Genomic DNA, 24,844 nt, shown 5'->3' with positions numbered 1-24,844 from the left:
TAAGTCTGTTTTGCTACGAGTACAATAAGATGATTTGGTAATGATACAATTAATACAAACCGAAAACAACAATGAAAAATCCTGAATACGGTTGAACTAATAAAAGCAATTCTTGAAGTGTGTGTATGTGTGCGTGCATAAACAAGAGAAGGGTTACTGTTCCACCAGAAGCTATCCATCAAAACTTTGAATACGACGATGTTGGTACCTCTCGACACCGGTACAAATGTGAAAACGGGATATTGGACTGTCTTTGTCTGACCGAACAGTGAGAGAATTCAGAGGGCATTTCTACTCAAAATAATACAATTGTCCGTGTGAAAAGTATTGGCCTTTACCGCAATTTAGCAATTGAACTTTACGAAAAGCAGGAAATAGAAGTTTACGAAAATTAAAAAAAAAGCATCGTGTTTTATAGAGTTAATAAAATTCATGGAGTTTCAAATAATACGTCATTTAGCGTGTGCATACGCTATACCGTATATGATGATACCGTATAATAGCTATAGCTGGACATACCGAAGGACAGACAGAAGACAAACTTTGAGAAATAGATAAATACAACTGCCTCATAACAAGAATAAAGGCAGAATACAATCTTATCACCAATACAACTCTCAGGCTTGAACTGAAACTATCAGCATCATGATAGTTACTGTAAATGTTTTATAACAAAGTGCGTCAGGGTTCTAAGATCGGAGGATGCCTACGTATTTCTAGGCAGCATTTGAATTGAAGGAAGTTTTGTTTCAGATCATCATGCGTCAGACTACTGAATTCTATATTACCATTCTAGTTATTATTAATGAGTTAATTTTTATTTGAAGTGTTATCAGCAAGGCCCTTACAAGCAATTATTTTACCAGGAAACCTGACACAAACCAGAGATATCACTAAACTACAGCAGACAAAGCTTCTGTTATTCTAACAATTCGGTAGAATATAAACTCAGTTTTTGATGGGTTATTCGATGTAAAGGATAGTGCATTTGTATACAGAATATATAAGTATTTAGAATGAATTATCTTTTTTAATTATGAATATTTATTTTATAACTTAAAAAAAGAAGACCTATTTCAGTATTATTTAGAAAAAAACAAAGAACAAGGTGTTAAGAATAATAATACAACAAGAATAATATTAGTAAATCAGCTCAGTTCATCCCTGTTTAGGTCTGAAAGCTAAACCTGGCTTCAAGGTTCTTAAATAAATTTGACTAGATGTTACAACAAAAACAGTTTTTTGGCATATTAGAAAAAATGTTAGTACATCCTGCAATATATATTGATAATAGGCAGCGCTCTTGCTTACTAAAACGAATTTGTTGTTTACCATTAAAACACTTGCAGCATGGGAGTGTTTGTGCACTGTATATCATAATTGGCTCAAGAATTCATTTTGGCAGAGACAGAAACAATGTAAAAAAAAGAAAATGCTGACCTTGTTTACTAAGTTTCTAAAATCTTTAATAAAACTTTTCAATATTGATAAGGTTGAATAAACTAATACTATGAATTTTTCAGCTTGAAAAAACAAGAATGCCTTTTTATAATCCTTCGGGTGCAGTCACTATTCATGTGACTGTGCTGAGTGCAGATAATGCATAATGTAAACGAGTCGGTGTGCTACACAATAACAATTGCTACATTGACCAAGACTGTAGACTGACCAAAAACAGTTTGTAATATGCACGAGCAGAAGCAGACAGCTTACAAGCTGTTTTGTTGCTCCAACGCTTGCAGTGGGCATGAGGAGCTTTTCTGGTTTTGTTGGTATTAAAAGTTATATTCCGCAATTGAGTAGTCGTGATCGAGCTCCTCTAACATACAACACTTTTCGGTTTCACAGTGCAATACAAACGCAGAGGTCTCGCGTGTTCGCCAGAAAAGAGGAGAGATTTCCAGCAGTTGTTCAACAAGCAGCTCGACCAGCGGGTCAACCATCCCAGCTGAGACAACCATCACAAGCGATCAGAAGCAGTAAGTAAATTTGATAAAAAACTTTGAAATAAAACGGCACTATGGGTGACTTGAGGTGCAGAAATACTATATCGAGTTGCAGTCTTCAAGTTTAGTTAAGTAGCAAGGCTGGGTAATTTTGGCCCATCAATATTCTTGAAATGTTTGTTAAACATTGCAAGAATATTGATGTACCAAAATTACCCAGAATTCAACCAACTAATACCCGACATGCAAACACATGCTTTTGCTGCGGTCTTTGTACATAGCTAATGTTCAACACGAGGTGCATGGCGATAAATCAGCTTTCTGTTGAAAAATAAATTCTTGAATTTTTTGTCTGCTTTTTGTAGTAAGGGTTGAACCAAGAAATGCCAATCCAGAAAAGCTGTTCTCAGCACCACAGCCAGCAGGAAAAAGCACCGTCAGACATTTTCCATCAGTAGCGCGGAGTTTGCCAAATGGTACAAGCAGTCCTGGCAAACGATCAATAAAAAGTCAGGTAGATATCTTTACCAGAGCTGATACTGGTAAAATAGACCTCAGATTGACATGTTGACCTACCTCTCTATTGCATACATTGTCTATTCAGCTTAAGATATGCTATGCATATGCTCTTACACAAAGTCTTATCGATAGTTGTGATACACCACAGTATAACAGTATAAAGCATATGGTAACCTTTTAGAGTGACGGTAAAGCCATTATTAGCCATGTCGCTGGAGTATCCTCAAAAGAACACCAGCTTCACTTGCTACGAACAGAGAAGATGGCTTCGGGTTGGGCCGAGGCCAGAGTAGCCCATGCTATACCAAACCTAAGGTATGTACAACCATATAGTGCCTTAAATAAACACATTTTTTTTCCTTTGTTTGTGTGAGGTAATACTATATAGATTGTGTTATCATCTCGTTTGCAGGCAAGGCCCATTACAATAGTTTATAAGATGCTTTTTGCATGGAAATAGAGAAAAGCAAATTGACTGCACCCTTAGATTGATAACACGAGTAGAGACATTGATACATTTAATGTATGTATTAATGAGTGTCAATAAAACAAAGGATATTTGTGAGAGAATTTGTAGATTAACAAATGAGAAAGCTAAAAAGCAACTGTACATATTTGAAAGCCTTAATTACTCGTTATAGCCAGAGTATTACAGTATATTCATTGTTTGCAGTGTTTGTCTTATGTGACTATGTACACATTCTCTATGTTGAGCGAAACATCAAAGGCAGTGACCGACTGTTATTGACTTGCATAGGTGGAAACTGCAACATTATGGGTAATATGACACATGTCTAGCAGCATTGCGCAAATATGTGAAAATCAACTCATGTTTGAAAATCGATCCGAATTCGTGATTCAACTACATTGTACTTATTTTTAAATTCAATTAAATTCAATTTCTGACCCATCAGCAATGGGTCTCCAGAAAGCTAAAGGTAGCAGAACTGTAAGAGTTTAAATTGGTTATAATAGTAGTCCATGAGTGATTCAAGTGGACATTGAAGTCCTGTAGAGAAACTGAGGAAAATCTGGAGCACAAAAATAATCTTCAAGATCAACTCTTATAATGCTCGCTCTATTGAAGTGTTACTCTTATAATGCTCGCTCTATTGAAGAATTGATAGATACATATGTCGAGTCATTTTCATCATGTTTACAACAATTCTAAATTTGGTTAAACAAAAACTGTTCTTAGCCACACATTTTTGTGACCAATATTGATTTGAATATTGAGAATGTAAGTCATAATTATTTATATTATCTTTTTAAACAACTGTTACTGTTCATGCAAAGATATTTTTTAATATTTCTTTAAAGCTGTCTTAGTCATTTTGATCTCGTCTCAGTCTACCAACTCCCAAGTGTAAATGTCCACTAAAAAAATTTGATGTGTTCTCACCTGAAGCTATAGATTGGCAATGGCCTTGAAAAGTTCATGTAGATTAGGTTGAACTTTTTTATGGACTGAGAAAAGAGTTGAATCTTTTAACCGTATCATACTTTCAGTAAGAAGATAAAGTTGTGTAACAGTTGAGATAAATAAATATAAATATGTAAGTTAAGAATGTAAATAACATGGAACCTTCTATACACCACGGCTGTTGTACAGAGTGTCCTGGTGTGTTTGAGTTTTCAATGTCGGTACCAAGTTAGTTTCCTGTAGAAAAATACCCATTTCGTTATAATCTTACATACACTGCGTGTCTTGTTCCTATGTTTTGTTATTGATTAAATAAGCAAACAATGATGGTATCTTTTCAACATGGATGCTTACGCCGATGAACTATTTTGGAAAAATTATTTTTAAATTAAATGGAAACCAACAGTATGTTTTATAAATAGTATTAAAACTATTTATTTCAGAGACTCGCTAGAACCAGACAAAATTCCAGCAGAGAATGATAAAGACAGTAGCCATTCCACTATTAGTGAGACGAAAGTGAGTCAAGCCGCCGATCAGATAGGTGGATTAAAGAGAAAACAGATCGTTAAGCAATCAAGTAACCAAGAAGTCAAACAGAATGCAACGCAGAAAGTAGAAGAAGAAAGGAAAGAGAGAGGAAACGCACAAACAACTGATAACAAACTTAAACATAAAAGGACCCACTCACAGAAAACTAAAGTAGCTATTGCTAAATCTAAAGCATCTTCAGGCTACAGCTCGATGAGTTCAAACTCACAACATGGGCACACAACTACCGATAACAAATATTCAGTATTTAAGCCATCTACACATACTGAATCGTTACCTAGTAGTGAAAAGGCAAAGGCATTGTCCAGCGTATACAAAAGCAAAGTCAAAGTAGAGCGAACTCAGGGAAGAGTTGGACACCAGCCAACTGATCAAGAGGTAGTATTAACTGAACGTGAAGCTGACATGTATACTCACCTCAAATCGACCTACCAAAGAGCAGCTGAGCAAGAGCGAGAAAGGCGCAAAGCAAACTTTTTCAAAAAGCTCCAAGATATTCAAATTGACTCTGCCTTACAGCACAATCAAGAGGTACAGAGTAAAACAGTCAAGAAAGAACAATCTAAGAAGAGGCAGTTGGAGCAATTGACTCAAATTAGAAATAAATTTGAAGAAGACAGACAGAAAAGATACAAATCTCAGTACGTGACTAAAAACTTTCTGAATTATGAGCGCATGGATCGGGGAGAATATGGCTTACCAGAGAATTTTACGAGCAAAACGCAATACCAAGCCAAGCTGAGGCCGGGTGGTGGAAAGGTGACAGCGCTAGACTTTATCAAACGAGAGGTGAGACTCAAGAGGAATTACAGTAAAATGTTTGCGCACTCGGCGAGCAAGAAGTCGAGCGCAAGTGAACCAAAGATGGAGGGCAGAGACAGAATAACATTAGAAGCCTACGATGCTGAAGGTATGCAGATACTCACTGTGCCAGAGTAGGCTTTATAATTATGCTCAATGCGATGACCAAATGTGCAAGAGCAACAAGCTGCTGCCTACCCAGGTTGTCTCCCTACAATTTTATAGATTGAAAAATTAACAAAAATAGATGTATACTCACTATATTTATGAGTTTCACTCCTTCACATACATATTTGATTACTTAATGCAAGAATACTCCTTGTTTGTTTGCAGGAAACCCAGTGAAAGGAAAACGTATTGACGTGAAAACAGAATTGAGGGAAGCAGAAAATCTGCTCAAGGACATTGAACCAGAAGTAGAGGATAAACCCGCACCAACTAGTAATGCAAAAAACCTACAAACGAATCAGAAATCTTTACAGCCCAAGGACCAAAAACCCAGTGCAAAATCTAGAATACCCGCAAGGGTGAACGTAGCAGACAAAAGTGCATCATTGGTTCAGCCTAAAGCACCGCTGGGATCCACCCTAGTCATACACCCACAAGACAACTCCAAAAGTGTAGATGTAAGGAAGTCTGTCTTTGATACCCACTCCATCAGCAGCCAAATAAGTGCGATCACTGAAGAGTCAGAAACGGGTGACGACTTCTATGATAAGTTGATGGCCAAATATGGCATAGAACTCAGCGATGATGATGACGACTAATGAGTATACAATAATTTCTGTACATACACGTATTTAAAAGTTATTGTAACGCCGCATCAACTGCAATAAGCTGTGGGTTTTAAGAGAGCCATTTTGTAGTCATTCGTGAAGTCAGACTTGTAACTTGTCTCTTCCAACAACTTCAACAGAGTACTGCATAGCAGTCTCCATCAGTATTAAGAATATCCTTTAGCATCATGTAAAGACATCAATAATATTATAAACATGCTCTACACGCCAAACCGGAATTTTTTTATTAATATTGCACAATAATAACAATAATAAACCATAAAGCACAAATGTATGGTCAAGGTTATTTTTAGTAAAGTTCCTAGGAACAAAGAAAAATATTGTGACGTCTAGCACCAATATGATATGGTAAATATACTCCGCCGCTCATTGGCGCTCAACTAAAAAGAAACAAGTGTACGACCAAAGCACAACTGTGCACTTGTACAAGTGTAGTGTATGACCAAAGCGCAACTGTACACTTGTATGAACTAACAATAGATTCAAAAGTAGAAATGGTGATGGAAAGTTGATGACAAAAGAATAGCTGTGAGATGATTTTAGTCACGGGCAAAGCTGGCCTGTGATTCAACAGAGTTTGCATAGTTCTCCTTTTCTATAGTGCAAGAATGAAGAAAAGGCAGTCTAGGAAAATGTCATATATCATATACATTTATGCTGATTAATTGCTTATGCTTTCATGAAAACTAGAAATAACATTGTTCAGGCATCTACGCAAAAGTACCTTGATAGAACAGCACAATATTACTTGCATACAACTCAGCGTACTGTAATAGGCATCATACTCTGTATTAAGTAGGTGAGAAGTTGAGCTTTGAAACAAGAAGCCGATCTAGAGAATTCTTGCATAGTAATGGAGTGAGAGACGTTGAGACCTTAAAATGCTTTTGTTCATGAGAATAGTGAAAAGAGAGTGAGAAGTGCGTGTAACAGGGCAAGATTGCAACGCGGTTAGAGTTGTCATATCCTGCCAGCTTGATGAGCCTGCTTAGAGCATGATCCTTGAGTGACAAGCAGATTAGGGTCAGTCGTCATCACCCTAACCACTAAGCCATCGATGTATTCCTCCAAGTCCTTCGCGTGATCCTCGCCCTTTCTAACTTGCGCTCGCAACTTCTTTATCATCTCTACTAACTCCTACAAAACAAGTACATGAGTATTCAAGGGGGTGAGATAGTGAGACAGCATTCAAAAGACCAATCTAAAAGTCATCCATTCAGCCTTCGTCAAACAATCTTAATACTTTCCTCACCAACTCATTAAATATTTTAAGACTTGAACATTTTCTAACTAATGCTAAATCAATAAATAGATGTACTAAATAGAATAACAAAATAAATTTTTTTCTGTGTAAAGGCTCAATCATCAAAATAATGGATGCCTCTGTATTGCATGTTTAGCAGAACCACAGGCTATTCAAGCAAGAGTGTGAGTGATCAAATTAAATATTCACTGTGACATTGACATTGCAAGAGTAGCAGCAACTAATGACTGTTTATTGAGCAGTGTCAAGAGCTTTATTATCAAACCCTCATAAAAAAGACATGAAGAGATTCAGAGACTTTTTGAAAGGTTGCGTAAGAGAAGACAATTTCAAACATGTTCATGTGTGTTTTACCTTTTTGCTTTTGCTGCTAAACTCGGCAGGCAAAGTGCTGTCTTCAGTCTGAACTCCAACCTCAAAAGTGACCCTTGGCTCAACAGGAACATCAGGTGCTTCAGCACCGACAGCAGGCTGCCTTTCACACTTGTTTTGCGGATACATGGAGCCTGGGCTAGCAGCCTGTTTCAACAAATTTATGTGTTATAAAATGTCAACACTACACACTTGACATCAACAAGCAAGCAGAAATGATAGTTGCACATGTACAAAATGACTAGTTATGACTTGCCTTGACATGATTTGGTGAAGATTTGTTGTGAATAACAGATTCCACCCTTCCGACATCAGTATCGCGTCGCTTATCATTGTTCTCAGTCGCAGCAAGGTTCGTTGACGAGGAACCCGGGTTAAATGAGCTGCTTCGCCCCCGTGGACTATCAGTAGTTGACACGACAGGATGCCCAGGAGTGTCTGGTGCTTTCTTAACCTTTTTATATTTGTGTTTGGGAGATTGAACAGCTACATCTGGCAAATTCTTTTTTGTATCGAGAAGGGATTCATATGGCTTATCTGTGGACTCTTCTGTGTCGGCTTCAATGAATGATCTCCGTGGCTTCGGCGGGGGTGGAGCAGCCGCTTTCTTTACTTCTCTCCTTTTCCGTGGCTTAGCACTAGCGAACCGTGATGAACCCGTACGTGTGAATGATCCTACCCTGTCGAAGGAAGAGCTTTCGAGTTCTTCCTCGTCATCTTCAAACGGATTATTAGATGACTCAAATGGATTCACAGATGCGCTTAGTTTAGTCTCCACCGTTTCCACTGCACGCGATGTGGTTTGTTCAAGTGAGTTGGTAACCTCAAAAGGATTCTCTGGTCTATCATCAGCTCTATCAGTACTGATTGACTTCATGGGTGAGTCTTTATAAAGATTGTCATTTTCAAAAGGATTAGCGGTGTCTACAGTGCCATTGGTATCCTCAAAAGGATTCTGGGAAGTGTTAGCCTCGACAGATTCATCCTCAAAAGGATTTGCACCAGCTGATGAAACCTCATTTCCATGCTGCTCTGAATTAGGACTAGATCTAAGATCAGCTGCCTTTCTGATAGCCTCCTCTTCTATTCTTGAGTCTTTAGACTCATGGTCAGGTATGAGAGATTTTAAAGACACAGCTACTGGTTCAGGTTGATGACTTACTGATTTTTTCACTGAACTGTCCTCTTCCTGAGTGTCTCTAAAAGCTGTCAACAGCCTCTTTACGGGCTCCTCCTTCGTGCTTGACCTTTCATCATCTTCTATGACATCATTTGAGCCAACATTCTCTTCTAGGAAAGGGTTTTCTTCCTCGGGAGGTATAAGTTTGCTGTTGTGAGGCAATGTGGCATCTACATCATACTCTGGCTCATCGCTAGCCATTATAAGGTTGAATAAGTCAGATGGAGGTGTGAGCACCTTTTCTTTTATTTTCTCTTTCTTTTTATGTTTAGAGACAGCAGTAATGGCTGGCTCGGCAGCGATCGGAGTAGAATGAGCTGCAGTGTCATTAGGCTTGACAGGAGTTGCAACGGAGCCGAATATTTTTTCACCAGGTTCCGCATGGTGTTTAACTATGGGAAAGTCATCTTCTTGTTCCCGCTTCATCTGGGCATCTAGTCTGGTGAAAAGGTCGGTTGGCTCTTCCTTCCGGATTATGGGAGCGATAGGTGAAGGAGAGTAGCCGGCTAGCGAGTCATCGGAGTCATCATCGACTAACTCGGGCTCATCCGGAGCAGGTAAACCTTCAATTCATCATAGCTTGGGTAATAAAACACATACCCAAGAGAGTTTTGGATAAGAAAAAACAATAGAAATACATTGCAATAATGCAGAAAAATGCCTCGGTCCCTTATTTGTACATTAAGTTTGCTCTTCTAAACATGTTTCTTGGAAATTTCGAGAGACTTTGGAAAAGGATTGTAACTGGTGTAACTCTTGTATGTATATACAACATTAGAGACTGTACATGTATCTATATATAGCACTAAATAAATTATACAAACATTTAAACAGAACATAAGCTTGAACACGTATTTATACATAACATAAAACTGTACGGGTATTTGTACTACTGAGCATAACAACAAGAGAAAAGATACAAAAGCCGCCATACCAAGAACATAAAGGATTTGTGACCCACCTCCTTTGATCTGCTGACTAGAGGAACTCATCTCTTTGCTATCTTCCACCACCTCTGGCAGCGCACCCGCACTTAACTGACTAGCTGAAGTAGCTGATCGTAACCTGCTGAGAGCAGCATGTGTTGTACTGGTGACAAATACATCATTAGTCACAATTCTATAACAGACATCTCCCTCCTCCGATGCCTGCTCATATAGCCACTGTACACCCTCCTCATTCACATATATCTTTATACCGGTACATATAAGCCCTTCCCTCCCGGTATAGCTGCGTATATGCTTATACACAGCCAACCTGACCACACATCTCTACTGTACATACCTGCCCTTTGCTGTCGAGTCCTCAGTGCCCGCACCAGGTCGCTCAGCTATCAAATCGAACTCTCCGCTCACGGCTGAGTTGATGTCAACTGTGCTCGATGATTTGGGGCGACTAGTGAGAAGTCTTCGATTTGCTATCAAAAAGAGTAAGATTAATCTACAAAAGCTGGAGGTTATGAGCTATTGCGTCCACGCACCACATTCACATTTAGTGTCTAGTGCGTTGAACACTTCTCCTGTGTATTTGTACATGTATGCATATAATGGTCAAGTAGATAAAGTAAATATTTACAAGACATGTGTCCGCCATAGGCGTATGCAGTAAAAGGAGGGTAACCAAAGAGTTCAGGTATTTTTAATCTTTACAAAAGCAACAATGATTGAGAATCAGTAGAACTCTGCCACACGAGTTATTTGCAGAAATGGTGAGAGTTGTCATCATAGATCACTAGGGAGTTGTCTAATTTACATGCTGTAGATATTCATGCAGCCTGTCCTCTTATACAAGCATTTGAGGTTTGGGAGTTAGCGTACTGTAACCCTCACTACTTTACACTCCATTTTCTATGGACTAGGAGCATCGCATATCTTAGCCGTAGTTCTATCGTGTGTCACGTGGGGCAATCATCAAAGGTAAGCTATTAGCCTATGAGTGTCTTAGATCAAAAGCTAGATTACGGGTGAAGGTCAGGCACAAAAATTGTTTTGGATGCATGAAATCCCTTAACTTTAAAAAGATGCACAGTTAAGACAGTTTAGACCAGTATTCTCAGACAAAGGCCACTGTGAACCAGAAATGTTAACTATTCATAGGACATATTATGATACGAACTGACTCTCAAGCTCCTGCGTCTCCCGCGTAATATGCATGACATGTAATATTTTAGTAGTTTGAGTAAATTGATGTTATTGCAGCATTATGTTAAATATGTCTGCAACAAACAACAAAGACTCAGTTTTTACAAGGAACAAGTGATTATTAATGACGAAGTTTGATAAGTTTGATGAAGTTTGATAAGTTACCCGAGATATTAATTCATTGCAATGGATGTTTTACTTTTACTTGTTCTAAGGAGCTTCACCCTTCATTCTTTTGTTAGACTAATCAAGATTCAACGAGATTACACCACAATAGTTGCTTGTTTAAACAAAAAAAAGCTGAATTACTGACACTGATATCAACTTGCAAAGAAGTGAAGACACTATACAATTCAATATGTAATAGGTTGCCGAGCAACGCATTCACTGCATGCAACTCGCTTTAATCAAATACGATAATTGTAACATATCGGCAAATTCTACCCTGTCAAAAAAGGATTTTGCGTCTAATGCGACAGCAAAATCTGCCTCTGACATGCATTCACTGGCTGTAGCATGAAACCTATGAAAAAAAACAGATAACGATTATTCCTAGATGGGAGCTCAGACTAAGACATACTCACGTTTTGTTTGCAGGACATCAGAACCACTGCCCCCTCGTCGGTGAGTTCTGTTGAATGATTGCTAAAGAGAAAAGATGTTTGTTGACTTAATTAAATTTCATGTATCAACTCCATATGGTAAGACCATAGCACACATACAGTCAAAAAGGTCTGTCACAGTTCCATACGGTAAGACTATAGCACACGCATACAGACAAAAAGGTCTGTCACAGTTTCATATGGTAAGACTATAGCACACGCATACAGACAAAAAGGTCTGTCACAGTTTCATATGGTAAGACTATAGCATGCACAGACAAAAAGGTCTGTCACAGTTCCATATTGTAAGACTATAGCAGGCACACAATAAAAAAACAAAAGAGCCTCCTATAACCCTATAAGTTAGACATACACTATCCATGCTTTCGGCATCCTCTGTTCTCTGTTTAACATCCTCGGTAGAAGCATTGCTTGATGGAGGAGTGTCATGTTCTCCCTGAGACCTCCTCCTTGCATTGAAAGGAGAGTAACCCTTTGAGCTACGAGGAGAGCTCCTCTGAAAGGCTGGACTGCTAGGAGGGAGGGAAAGGCTATCAGATGTTGCACTCAGTCGCTTCTTGGTTACATTTACAACTGGCTGCAATAAAATAACTACTATTTGGGCACATTAACTAATGTAAATTTTCTAAACACACACTTCTTGGACATACAGTTTAAAATGGAATAAACACTATCACTAAACACTATATATCATCACTAAAGAGCAATAAAATTTAGCACCAGCCATCAGCTTGCACAAGTGCAATAGGTTTACAAGCACGCTTATGCTGGGTAATTAATTGCATAGGAGAAATTCATCCAATATTCAACAAACACCTTTAAAAATATTGGCTAGAGCGCGCATTCACACACCGTAAAACCTTTATCTGACCGCCATGGCGCTGTATTTTTCAACTCTCCCGCTATATTGGCGCTTTATAAGAGGTGATGTTCAAATAGAGAGTGGCGCTGTATTTTTGAACTAGCTCATCAGAATTTTGGTAAGGTAAATTTAATCCTTTTACGGAGAAAGCGATGCTAATGTTGGCTATATTTTGCACTCGCCTTTGGGCGGAGCAAGATTAATGCTGTGGGACCTCAGCATTTTTGCTAAACCATTTTTAATACACGTTGAAGCATCAGACTGAGATAAACAAGGAACTAATTTGAGTAAAACATATTAGCAAGATACAATTACTAATTATTTCGATGGTGTCATTTTCAAAGTTTTAAAGAACAAACTGTAAAGCTTTGGAGTTGACAAACCGAGTGCGATACGCCATAACAATGGCTGCTATTACGTTATACGGCATTCCTGAAGAGTATTCTCATCGTTCATCAGAACGTTTTAAAATCTTCATGTCAAATTGTAAACCACATGATAAATGAATCTGAAGACGATGGATTGGATTTAGACCTTCGGGACGTCGAATCAGAGTGTAGTTCTGATAATTGTAACGATCGATCTTCTCAGGCACACCATCACTAAAAATATGGCAAGCACTATATCAAAAAGGAAAGAATTAATTGTTATTGATGTAACCAAGTCATAATTAGCACGATTTGGTGGAAAATTTTCAACTGATCACTTTCTATTATGGGTTCGTAAAGATTAAGGAATGTCAAGGTGGCGGTCAAATAGAGATGGCGCTCAATTAAAGGGTGGCGCTGTATTTTTCAACCCTTCTCAATTAGAGGTTTTACGGTGAGTGTAGCAAACTACTTAAAAATACAGTAGAATTAATTGCCTGCTCTTCTTTCTGATGGTTGGAAAAAGAAAACAATTCTTAATATTGAGCTTAAACACTATTAATGGATGCTTGTTTAGGGTATTTTGTGACCAGTATACATTACAGTTGTCTAGATTTGCTAAAATAGTTTTAGCGAAGTGTTCCATCTATAGTTGACAAATTCTCTGTTTTGAAATGATAGATTGAATAGTTGACGTGCACTTAAAGGGGATGATGGCCTCACACGTGCATATCTCAAAACCGCAGTTCGTAAGAAACGACTACACAGGATAGAACGAAACTCAAACAATTAAAAACATTTCAACTATTTGTTGTCTTAACGATTGTACAAGTTCATTCGTGAACTTAGACTCACAAAATCACAAATCACTTGACCAGTTGTTAAAAATTACGTATAACACTTGCTAATAATATGTTGTCTGACCAAATACGAGCGTCAGCATCACCCAAATGAAAAATTCAGCTGTTTGGTTGCAAGCTGCTCTTAATCGAAGCTTCTGATGTTGGAAGCTTTGGTTGAACCGCTATGCGACTGACTGATTTGGTTATTACATTATTACTCACAGAAGCATAATTCTCTGCAATGTCCTCCATCCCGAGAGCACCTGCATCAAGGCCGGTCAGATCCGGCACATGCACATAATCAGAAGTCTTCTCCGGCTTTGGGCCTTTTATTTTACGCCCTACAATACAGCCGACATCTACCATACCTGTATCAGAACTGGTTTTCAACTGAAAAGAGCACACCCGTCACCCCCATAGATAGGACTGCTACCTTGACATAGCTTTGTGTCATTCACAACATCTGATTCCCAGACTATGGCACAGCCAGCCACTCTCGTTTACACAAACGCTGACTAGCCTGCTGGATAAAGAACCTGTCCCCAGTTACAAGCAAGGTCTGCCCAACCAAACACAGAAGACATGAAGCCGCCATGATAAATAGAAAGAATTGAAAGAGATGGGGAGGCAACAGATAAGGTAGAGTATTGTTAGTCTGCAGAAAAGAGAAAACATTAGTAAAGTACCCCTCACCTATAGCTGATGCCACATGTTTAACAGATTTCTTACTCATTTTAAATCTTCGGCTAGCGGCAGATGCTGTACTCATAGCATCAAAATCCTTCACTTTCTTTATCTCAAATGACATCCGCACCTCCAGCTCTCCCCTTGGCTTCGTCTTATTTTGGCCTGGCTTGCAAAGCAGGCTGTACCATCTGAGGCATGCAGAGAGGCAACGAATTGATGTAGAAGTTCACGTTAGGTTTTACCCTCAATGGCATTCAGAGGATGTTACACACATTATCATATTCTCTGTTACTTCACTCTCCACAGCCAACAATTGTCAGATTGCCAAAAACTCAACATTTAAGATCTTCCTACACTAATATGAAAAACAGCAGAGTATCTGATAATTTTTCCAGGCTTATTTCAAGCATGGTTGTCTCTATAAACACTTATTACAGCTGCTCTGTGTAACACAGGAGTGCATTAGCCTGTAGAACATACATGCCTGTGAGTATATCATGTGCTAAGTAGGATTTGGCAGCACGATCTAGAAACACAGGGGCGACATAAAAAAGGCCATTCTCACTGTTGCTCTTTGATATTAAAGGCAACTAATTTAGCGCGCATGTCATGTTTCATTTCATGGCTAAAAGTGGAGTGTTAAAAAATTGCGAGGTTGATTTATAGGAGGAAACAAACTACGTTGTATTCACCTGCCATATCCATCACTTACAATGAAGATAGTTTGAAGCAATTCATTTCACTCGCTTAAAACAAAAGAAAAAACAGAGCAAGATTTTTCTCATGGTTAAATTAAAAATCTTTTAACCTAAAACCCCAAGTAACAATGATAAAAAGAACTAGCTTGAGAGAAATGCATGGCTCGATGTAAACACAGTTTTTCTATAGTAACCTCTGCATATTAGTAGCACACGCTGATGAGAAGTATCCTCGACAGGAAAAGATATAAGATATATCGAGTTGAGAATGTATCTTCAGAAACAGCAACAATGAAAAGAGTAGTTAAGATATGGAGATAAGACATACAACAATGACTACAAACATACATCATAGAACCACTATACGTATTCACAATTATCACTGGCTACGACGACGCAGTTGTGTCTTCAATGTTATGAGATTGTAATAATTGTTTGCTAGAGAATCTCCTGTTTAGCTCGTGGCAGGTCAGAGTGAAGACTTACATAGACTTGGGTGGGTCATAGACATCAAAGTTTTGCAAGGGAACTTCCAAGTGCCCGAGAAATTCATCGATACCTAAATTGTTGCGATGAAAGACTTGCAGGGTAAGCTTGTGCTCATTGTAGTTCTCAGGAAGAGGCCTGCAATGTGTGCACAAGGGCATTCATTGAGCCTCTCTGTATGTATATGTAAATAGAAGCCACATTTTAGTAGAACTAAGGAACAGGGAGAGTTAAGATTGATGACATCTGGCTTGACACACTGGTGTAAATGAGTCTATGATTAGTACAAATACCTCGAGTTATATGTAGTTACATGTATTATTATGCACGGGTCAAGCTAGTAACGATAGTAGGAAGGAATGTCAAATATCCTGGTAAGTTGTTGCTGGCTCCTATGTATGAGCTGTTGGTAGATATTAGAATATTTGACATGCCTTTTAGCTGCATCACCAAATATGTCTAAGCTTGCATAAAGTGGATGAAAAATAATTTAGACTAAATGATGTTGACATGCTGCTGCACTGGTATTCGTGTAAAATTCTGATAGAAATTGAAGATTTAATGTAAATACAACAAGAACAGACCGATAAATTTAACCTAAAGTTAATTTAACCTATATCTAGTGTGAGTTACAGTAAGTGATGTCACATATTTCTTCTACTCACTCTACTCACTCTACTCACTCTACTCACTCTACTCACTCTACCACTGGACCTACGCATTGCTGGGCCAACGCTTGTGTTTATCGATCTCTAAGATATCATAGATCTATGTCTCTAAGGTAAACTAGCTACATACCAGTTTGGTGTGCAAGTTCAATCAATGTTTGCTACTAAAAGGTAGTTGCACAAATTGCTGCCATGCTAAATGCAAGTATTTTGATCATTTAGCACTGCTTCTAGGGCTCTGGAACGAATCTAGTAACATACAATGTACTCTTATAAGAATATTTGCTCTACCATCGCACGATGGTCTCAACATACAAAGCAATTATCGAAGCCGATTAATTTTTAGATAAAGGATTGACTATCCAAAATATGCTGTACACAATACTATAAATTAGTATCAGCCTCTGTTGAAGACCTAAAACTTGGTAAAACATCTACAATAACAATGCAGCAGGTATGAACTGTCTCAAAGATAGATGAGATGAGATAAGATAAAGATAGATATGAGAACAAAATCCTGCAATTGTTGCAGATACAAAAAGTGCAGTTGTGCGGCGGTAGGTTTCAAATAATTGCTCACATTGACCGAGTAAAACTACATACACAGCAAAACTATGTTGTTACCTTTTACAAATTACCTTTTAGGAAAACTAATTTGGTGTACTCATTGTTTATAAATATGTCATGATGCTGTAATACAATTGTTTAGCTTCTAGCAGCAATATTATACGCGCCAGTCAGATGAAGGGGACCTACACGGAAATAGATGGTTAAGAATATATAGAGGAGTAAGTTGAGTTAACTTACACATCACACTCCTCGTACCACTCAGGATCAATAACTTTGTCTTTGATTGTAGTTTGAAACTTCTTGTCATGCAGAGCGATTGTGACGAATGCATCATTTGTACCTAAAAACGCGAGATAGCTTGTGATGAGATAGACAATATTCCCAGAAAGTACAAGTATGCCGTTTCCATGACCACCATTGACACGTTTAGTTTGAGATCAGCTTAAGTCAGAAAGTGTGTTGCATACTACCACTCTTCAGTTGTTGCCATAGAAGATTATTTGTCACATCATGGTTAAACACTGATAGCTATCAGACATATTAGAAGCTAAGCAACCCGCGTGCAGAACTTAGCGCACTGAAAATATTTGACACTGAATTCGGGGTGGTTTCAAAGTAAACACACAGGCTGGGTAACTGATGATACAATTGACACGTGTCTACAGTTGGTCTAAATGACCAGGCACAAGAGCAAGCCTTCTACACAATATAGCCAACAGGAACAATTCCTGTATAGGATGCAACTGGCGTGTTAGTTTTCATTTTGCTGTACAACTGTGATTGAAAAGTTCCACACAACAAGCCAATACAACAACAGTACAAGTGGTGTTTTTTCATGCAACGGTATCACCACGAACACGCAGTTCTATGCCCGCATAGCCTCTATGAAAAGGAATATGTCAACACAGATAAAGAATTAAATAAGTCTCAGACCTCAAACTCCGTGGTCATGTGAGAATGAGTGGCCTCAACATATAGTTAAAATGATACGGATATTCAGGAGCATTGGCGTGTTCCAGCTTCATAAAAAATCGCCTAAATTTTACTATAAAATAATGAGCACATTGCATAATGAATAGTAGAAGATTTGGTACATACACATACTGCATATTTAGCGCTACTCGCCTGGATTTTCGCATATTTTTATTGTAGTAAGTAGTAGTAAAAGTGCTGTGTAGCTAGATGCTAGTTTGGTGTGCAACTTTAATCAATGTTTGCTACTAAAGATTGTTGTCAAATCGGTGCTCTGCCACATTCAACCAACGATCGTATGACTAACTGAAGCCAAAAAAAGATGAACTATGAAACAAGAATTTCTTTTTGAAGTACAAAATATACAAGAATATAAAATAAGGAATTGTCAAAAGAATCCTTAGTAATTTGTGACCAAGTCCGCCCCTTCGATACTGACAATTAGAGCTAAACATATTAATTTCATTTCCATACTTCAAATATTGGTTTTTCGTAGCATCCTTGCCATACAGATTTGACCCTTTTTCGAAAGGTTGCTTTTCCCAGAGTACATTTGAAGACAGACTCTATGAAGGAGCTTATTAAAGTATAGAAACATGGTGAATCAGAGAGGTGTGTTTCATAACACAAAAACCGATGAGCTGCTATGATATGATAGCCACCCAATGAGTCACCATTTGACTAATGAGATGTAAATTTCTATGACTACTAATAGCTTTCATAGTGCTAAAACTTACCATTCTTTCCTTTAGATATCAAGTCCTTGGCTCGTTGAACTGCAAATCAAAAATCACTTTAAGTTATTGTTAGGGTGCGGAGCTACTAAATAGAAAGCTACTGCACTATGCCAGCCTAAATTGAAAATGAAGTGTGCCAGTGCATAAACAACTTTTTACCTTTAAATGCACAATGAATAGGGGAGTTGCAATACTTGTATAATGAACTAAAACTAAAAAAAGATTTCTTTTTAAAAAATACTGTGCTGATTTTAGAACAAACAGTTGGAGAGCCAGCCTTCTGTTTTTTTCAAAAATTCTAAAAAACCAGCAATGCTTCCTGACCTTTGTTGGTTGCACCACATGATATACACTATATAATTAAGATATTTCATATCCATCAACGCTTATGCAAATTTTAACAGTATCAAAGACTACAACAATTTTGCTCAAGTTAGAGTTTGGTAGCTATCACATTCTGCAGATTGTAGTCTTAAGAGTATGGAACCTGCCATAATAGAAAGTCAAATTAAAAACTAATGTCTGCTATAGTAGACTACTGAATTGTATACTAGTAGTGTACCTGCTACAGTAAAATATTGGACAGGTATAATAGCATCAACGTTATAATACCAGCAGAAATCATTCATTTAACTGTGAAGTTTTCATAGCCATGACAAACAATTGCTTACTCCTATCTTTACAACTAGTACCTTGAAAGGTTAAAAATGTTAACAGGTTATCCTAAACAACTTTTGCTTGTATTAAAGCCTTACAGGGCAGAAAGGGCAAAATATCCTAGCATTTTAAAAAATGATAAGAGCCGGAAGCAAGCGTAGCATTAAGCAGAGTATAAATTGTATTAAAAAAATCCAATTCGAGCTTTGCAGAGAAAGCCTACAGACTTAGGCTAATTGGCAAAGGACAAACCTCTGACGATCATTTTGAATATAGTGTATCTTAGGTTTATTTCTAATGGATAGTATCTGCTATTTTACAGCCTACTTTCACTGAAGATTGCGCCTTATGCAATATTATAGGTCGACAAAAACACTAAAGCTAAACTGTATTGACCTATTGACAGTCAAATTATCCTATTAAACTCATATCACATTCAGCTTACAATCTATGGGTATAATTTTAGTCTTGTTTTTATGAGTAGCTTTAAGATATTATTGTGGGAAACACATTAACATATAGCATACTCATTCTGCTCCATGTTGTAATACTAAACATTTAACATGTAAGTTATTGCTAAAACCTCTACTTTGCAAAGCTCTTATTAACAACTTGTAGCTGATTAACTACGCGATGATAAATGCAATCTTCTCCACTCATTAAACCGCACTTGCTTTACCATTGCTAAATATTTAGTCCCGTAAAACATTTGGCAGTAGTAAAACCGTCAAAGTAAATCTGCGGGTGATTGTAACTCTAAAAGGTATTGTAAAAAAGGCTACGCAAATAAGTCAAAACCTTTGCTCTCGTGTGATATGATTTCCGGTTTTCGGTTTTGAATGAGCTAGGCGCAAAAAAATTCCTCTCTTCAAATCTTGATGAATTTTCTATATACCTTTCTTCTTTCTTTCTTTTATATTTGTACATTTCTAATTTCTATACACTAACATAACACAACAGCAGGTATTTAAGCAGCTCGGCCGCCTCAGGCGCTGCTGTGGCTAGTTCGTTCGGTTGGAGTGCTTGCATTGTTTTGTTTTGTGTCTTTTTTTTTTTTTTTTTTTTGGTTAATTGAGTAGGTACTGGCCAGAACATTCTTTTGTAATGTCAACTCCAGGAAGTTTAGGAAGAAATTCCAGTACTAGCAGCCAAAAGGGAGATAGATCTAGATCTGGCTCTAGCAGTAATAAAGTTAATGCTCACACATGTGGGAAATGCGAGAAGTTAGTATTGGATGAAGGAATTGAATGTGAAATTTGTACAACATGGTTTCACTATCCATGCAGCAAGTTTAAAAAAGAGGCAATTAAATTCTTGGCAATCCCCGGAGTGCATTGGTACTGCCACAAATGTGACCACCCCAATGTTAAAACAATTGAATCTAGACTAGAGAAGTTGGTTACTGACTCCCACCAACAAGCACCTCTAACAATGAATATGGGCGGGCTGAAAACTCTTGAGGACAATATTAGTAAATCATTATCAGAATTCAGGTCACAAATAACAGAAACACTCGAAAACAAGCTTACCACCTCACTGACCGAGCTTGGATCACAAATAATGGTGGCAAACGAAAACATAGACAAGTTGAAAAAGTCCAGCCAACACACCAACAGGGACATACCTGAACAAAAGGCCTACGGCCCCCAGGTTGAAACTGATCAATTGAAAACATTCAGCTCTTTATTGAAATCACCTATTCATTCTGAAACAACCTTATCAGGCAACCCACCACCGTCAATCAAACCCCACAATAATCGGGTGGATTTTGATCCCAATAAATGTGTAGTAGTTCATAGCTTTGAAAACAAATCTCTGGCTCTCAATCATATAGCCATCAGACACAGCATCAGCAGCATACTAGATAAGCCAATAATTATGTTTTTGAAAAAATTCGAACATGACAAAAACGACCCAAAGCTCATGATACAATTTGAAAAATCTTCTTCAGTAGACCAATTACTGGAAAAGTGGAACCCCACCACTGAAAACTGCAAAGTTAGAAGGCCCCAAAGGCCATCCCCAAGATCAGATGGAATTTGTTTTGGGGTCCCTAAAAACATTAGCGAAGACGAGTTGTTGGGATATGTTAGGCAAGAGTACCCTTCCTGTGAAAAGGTGATCAGATTTCTGACCAAAGATAAAACAACTACTGGTACTGTGAAACTAATTTTTAAAGTACCAAATGACCTAATTGAAGTCATTGATAAAGGCATATACATCCAGCAACTGTGCTTAAAACTAAATGTGGAAAAAGCAAAACCACCAAAGCCTAGGCCCCTTCAGTGCTATCAGTGCTGGGGGTATAGCCATGTAGCATCAAACTGCACTGCTAGCAAAATCTGCAGACATTGCAGTGAGAATATCACAGCAGGTGCTGACCACAAAGATTGTAGTAATCCCCCCAAGTGCTGTAACTGTGGCTCGAGGGGTCACGATGCAACGAGCCATAGTGACTGCCCCTTTTTTAACCAAATACTCAAAAGATTGACAAGTAGGGAAGCCGTCAGAGATTTACAATCATGACTCTGATTTTATGGAACAGCAACAGTATTAGGAACAAAGTCCAGTATCTGGAAACCATTGTACATGAGTATGATCCTATTTTTATAGTTCTCACCGAAACCCATTTAGACCCTCAGGTTTCGAGCAATGAACTAAAACTACCAAACTACGAAATTTTCCGCAGAGACCGCCCCACTAAAGGCGGAGGCATTTTAGTCGCTATTAAATCATTGAAAGGGGTTCAGATATTTGATTCTTTTGTGGATCCTAATGAGGAGATGCTTGTAATCAACTTGTCTGTTCACGGGTTTCGTGTTTGTGTAGTAACCTACTACCGTCCTCCGAGCTCAGCTAAGATGAGTGCACTTTTTGATTTTTTTGAGGACAGCCTGGTCAGCAATTTTGTCTTACTTGGAGATTTTAACTTTCCTGAAATCCAGTGGACCCTTGACACGCCGGCCGTCTCTCCAGGGGGTCGTGGACTTGCTAAGAGCTTTTTATCTTTTATTTTGAAAAATAACTTTTCGCAGCATGTAAACTTCCCTACCCACTCTAAAGGCAACACACTTGATCTTATTTTTACAAATTTTGATCCCTGCCCTATTTTTAAAAACGCTGATGTTGGAATGTCGGATCACACAGCACTGTGCTTTGAATTTTTTAGTTTTTTTCCACAGGTTGATCCCCCAGTTTCTCGCACTACTAAAACTCTTTTTGACTTTGGTAAGGCTCGGATGTCTGACATAAGCGAACAGACAGCCCACCTTTACAGACATCTCCAGTTTATTGAAGCTTCAAATACGACAGATTTTTTATGGGACACATTCAAGTACACTATTTTAAACGTAGCTAACTCATGCATCCCAGTACGTAAACCCAAAGGTAAAAAATTCTGGTTGTCAAGGGAAGCCAAAACAGTTTGCCGAAAAAAGAGAAGGTTTTTTCATACCTATAAAGCTTACCCTACTAGCCACAATTTAGAACAACTAAAGTCCATTGGTAATCTATCTAAACGCCTTATTAAAAGAGATTATAATAAATTTCTAGAGTCCCATATTGCTGAAAGCCTTAAGAATGGCGATTCCAAACCTCTTTTCCAGCTCATATCTAAATCTTCAAAAGGGGGAAACTGTTCAAACATTATGCAATTACATAACTGTGTGAATGACAACGATATGGCCATAAGTTTTGCTAACAATTTTAAGTCCGTATTTACTGTAGACGATGGACACGTCCCACAAGTATCATTCACTCAATCTAGTGCAGAACATGTACCCCAAATGGACATTGCTGTCAGTGAAGAGGGAGTTTTGGCCCTTCTTAATAATCTTAACCATCGTAAGGGTATGGGCCCAGACAACCTTAGTCCTGCCCTGCTCAAGTTTTTGGCTGTTGACATTGCTCCCATTTTAACGCTGATTTTTAAACACTCCCTCAACACAGGGTGTGTGCCACTTGATTGGAAACATGCCAATGTAGTCCCTGTATTCAAGAAAGGTGACAAGAAGGCCCCACTTAACTATAGGCCAATATCACTCACTAGCGTATCATCTAAGGTAATAGAACATATTATTGCTCATAACATAAGAGATTATCTCGATCAGAATAACATCCTAAGTGAAACACAGCATGGTTTTAGAAAAAAGCACAGCTGTGAATCTCAACTTATACACACCATATCAGACTTGGCAAATTTTAATAATCTTAACACTCAAGTGGATGTACTTGTTTTGGATTTTAGTAAAGCATTTGATACAGTTTCGCATGACAAATTGATCCACAAACTTAGAAGTTATGGCCTAAATGCAAATGTAGTGACTTGGATCCAGCATTGGCTCCTGGACCGCACATTCTGTGTCATAGTTAACGGTAAAAAATCTCCACCTACCCAGGTAACATCAGGTGTGCCCCAGGGGTCGGTGCTTGGACCCTTGCTTTTTCTTTTATATATCAATGACCTTCCAGAGTCTCTGAACTGTCCAAAGACATCCATACGTTTATTTGCGGATGATGCCATACTTTTTAGACCAATAGAATGTGCGTCCGACAGCCTTCTGCTACAGGACCAACTGTGCAGAGTGGCTGCATGGGCTGAGTCGTGGCAGCTGAGATTTAATGCTAATAAATGCACATCTACATCTGTGGAACCAGTTAGATTTTCACATATATACAACTATTGCGGTACATCTCTTATATCCTCGCAATCCTTTTTATACTTGGGTATACTTGTTTCTAGCACCCTCAATTTTAATGAACACATAAATCGCATCATACGTAAGGCTAACGGCACTCTTTTTATGCTTATGCGGACCCTTAAGAAAACATCTCCTAATGTCAAAAGGACAGCATACTATAGTGTGTGTCGTCCACTGCTAGAGTACGCTTCGGAAATCTGGAGTCCACATTTTGATTATAGTATACAAGATTTAGAATCCATTAACCGAAAAGCTTTTAGGTGGGCCAACAATTTAAGAAAATTTGATAGTATATCATCAGAAATGGTGAAAATGGGATGGCAAACACTTGCAGAGAGAAGACGCATCAAGGACGAAAGCACACTGCAAAAAATTTTAAGCCAGGACCTAATGGTCGATTTTAATAGATTTGTAATTAAGAACTCATCTTTTACTCGAGGCTCCAATATCAGACACACAATCAATGCAAGTGCAATGAAACACTCTTTTTTTAACCGTGCGATGAAATTTTAACATCTGATTCTCTTATATCTAGACCAAGCGATCTTATACTTTTATCCTTCAGACTTAGATAAATAAGTCTATGCTTATTTGTGATCTTATTTTTATGCCTAATGCACCATTTTATTTCTACAGGCCTAGCGGCCACTTGAAATATTTTACAGAGATAGATAGATAGATATGAAATCCAATTCTAGGCAGATATATAGTTGAGTTTACCTGCAACGACCACGTGTGTAGGGTTTCCAGACATTATGCTTAAAATTTAACAAATCGATTGAATATGCTGCATAATAACTTTTATTACAAAATTAACAACATGCACTTGTTCCTTTTACCAGATATCTCAGTTCAGCTATATAGTTACGATTCGTCTTAGTTCCGGAAGTATCGCGATGTGCGGTAGTAACGCCCATTTCAGTTAGGAACTTATCCAAGTAGATTAATAAAGGCAGATTAACCAGTATGATTTATTTTG

General features: G+C 38.1%; 2 protein-coding genes across 4 annotated transcripts; one reads left to right on the top strand and one right to left on the bottom strand.

Moving 5' to 3' along the window:
• The first annotated feature begins 1,747 nt into the window (after positions 1 to 1,747).
• On the top strand, positions 1,748 to 6,159 carry LOC137392844 (calponin homology domain-containing protein DDB_G0272472-like). Its single transcript, XM_068079217.1, has 5 exons — positions 1,748 to 1,979; positions 2,312 to 2,460; positions 2,647 to 2,780; positions 4,332 to 5,350; positions 5,575 to 6,159. The coding sequence occupies exons 1-5, from the start codon at positions 1,748 to 1,750 to the stop codon at positions 6,006 to 6,008; spliced, it is 1,968 nt and encodes a 655-aa protein (XP_067935318.1). The 3' UTR covers positions 6,009 to 6,159.
• Positions 6,160 to 6,245: 86 nt separating this feature from the next.
• LOC137402431 (neurofilament heavy polypeptide-like) lies at positions 6,246 to 24,732 on the bottom strand. 3 transcript variants are annotated; one of them, XM_068088946.1, is made up of 13 exons: positions 24,586 to 24,732; positions 18,509 to 18,547; positions 17,037 to 17,139; positions 15,562 to 15,699; positions 14,420 to 14,565; positions 13,901 to 14,031; positions 11,971 to 12,174; positions 11,580 to 11,640; positions 10,139 to 10,271; positions 9,816 to 9,922; positions 7,931 to 9,417; positions 7,657 to 7,821; positions 6,246 to 7,175 (listed from the first exon to the last, which is right to left on the bottom strand). In XM_068088946.1, the coding sequence occupies exons 1-13, from the start codon at positions 24,617 to 24,619 to the stop codon at positions 6,999 to 7,001; spliced, it is 2,925 nt and encodes a 974-aa protein (XP_067945047.1). In that variant the 5' UTR covers positions 24,620 to 24,732; the 3' UTR covers positions 6,246 to 6,998. The 3 variants fall into 3 exon arrangements, with proteins under 3 accessions (XP_067945047.1, XP_067945033.1, XP_067945039.1); XM_068088932.1 differs by having other exon boundaries at positions 11,971 to 12,195; positions 13,913 to 14,031; XM_068088938.1 differs by having other exon boundaries at positions 9,816 to 9,919; positions 11,971 to 12,195; positions 13,913 to 14,031.
• Positions 24,733 to 24,844: the final 112 nt, after the last annotated feature.

This window comes from Watersipora subatra, chromosome 1 (assembly GCF_963576615.1).
Source record: "Watersipora subatra chromosome 1, tzWatSuba1.1, whole genome shotgun sequence".
NCBI lineage: Eukaryota > Metazoa > Bryozoa > Gymnolaemata > Cheilostomatida > Watersiporidae > Watersipora > Watersipora subatra.
Note: the sequence above shows the minus strand (reverse complement) of the source record. Positions and strands in the feature narration are given on the sequence as shown.

Excerpts from the sequence above, each read along its gene's own strand:
- LOC137392844 (XM_068079217.1), top strand. The coding sequence starts at position 1,748 with ATGAGGAGCTTTTCTGGTTTTGTTGGTATTAAAAGTTATATTCCGCAA. Across the intron at positions 1,980-2,311 it reads ATCACAAGCGATCAGAAGCA|TAAGGGTTGAACCAAGAAAT; the intron begins GTAAGTAAATTT and ends TGCTTTTTGTAG. Across the intron at positions 5,351-5,574 it reads AGAAGCCTACGATGCTGAAG|GAAACCCAGTGAAAGGAAAA; the intron begins GTATGCAGATAC and ends GTTTGTTTGCAG.
- LOC137402431 (XM_068088932.1), bottom strand. The coding sequence starts at position 24,619 with ATGTCTGGAAACCCTACACACGTGGTCGTTGCAG. Across the intron at positions 18,548-24,585 it reads TACACACGTGGTCGTTGCAG|TTCAACGAGCCAAGGACTTG; the intron begins GTAAACTCAACT and ends TTTGATTTGCAG. Across the intron at positions 7,176-7,656 it reads TTAGCAGCAAAAGCAAAAAG|GAGTTAGTAGAGATGATAAA; the intron begins GTAAAACACACA and ends CTTGTTTTGTAG.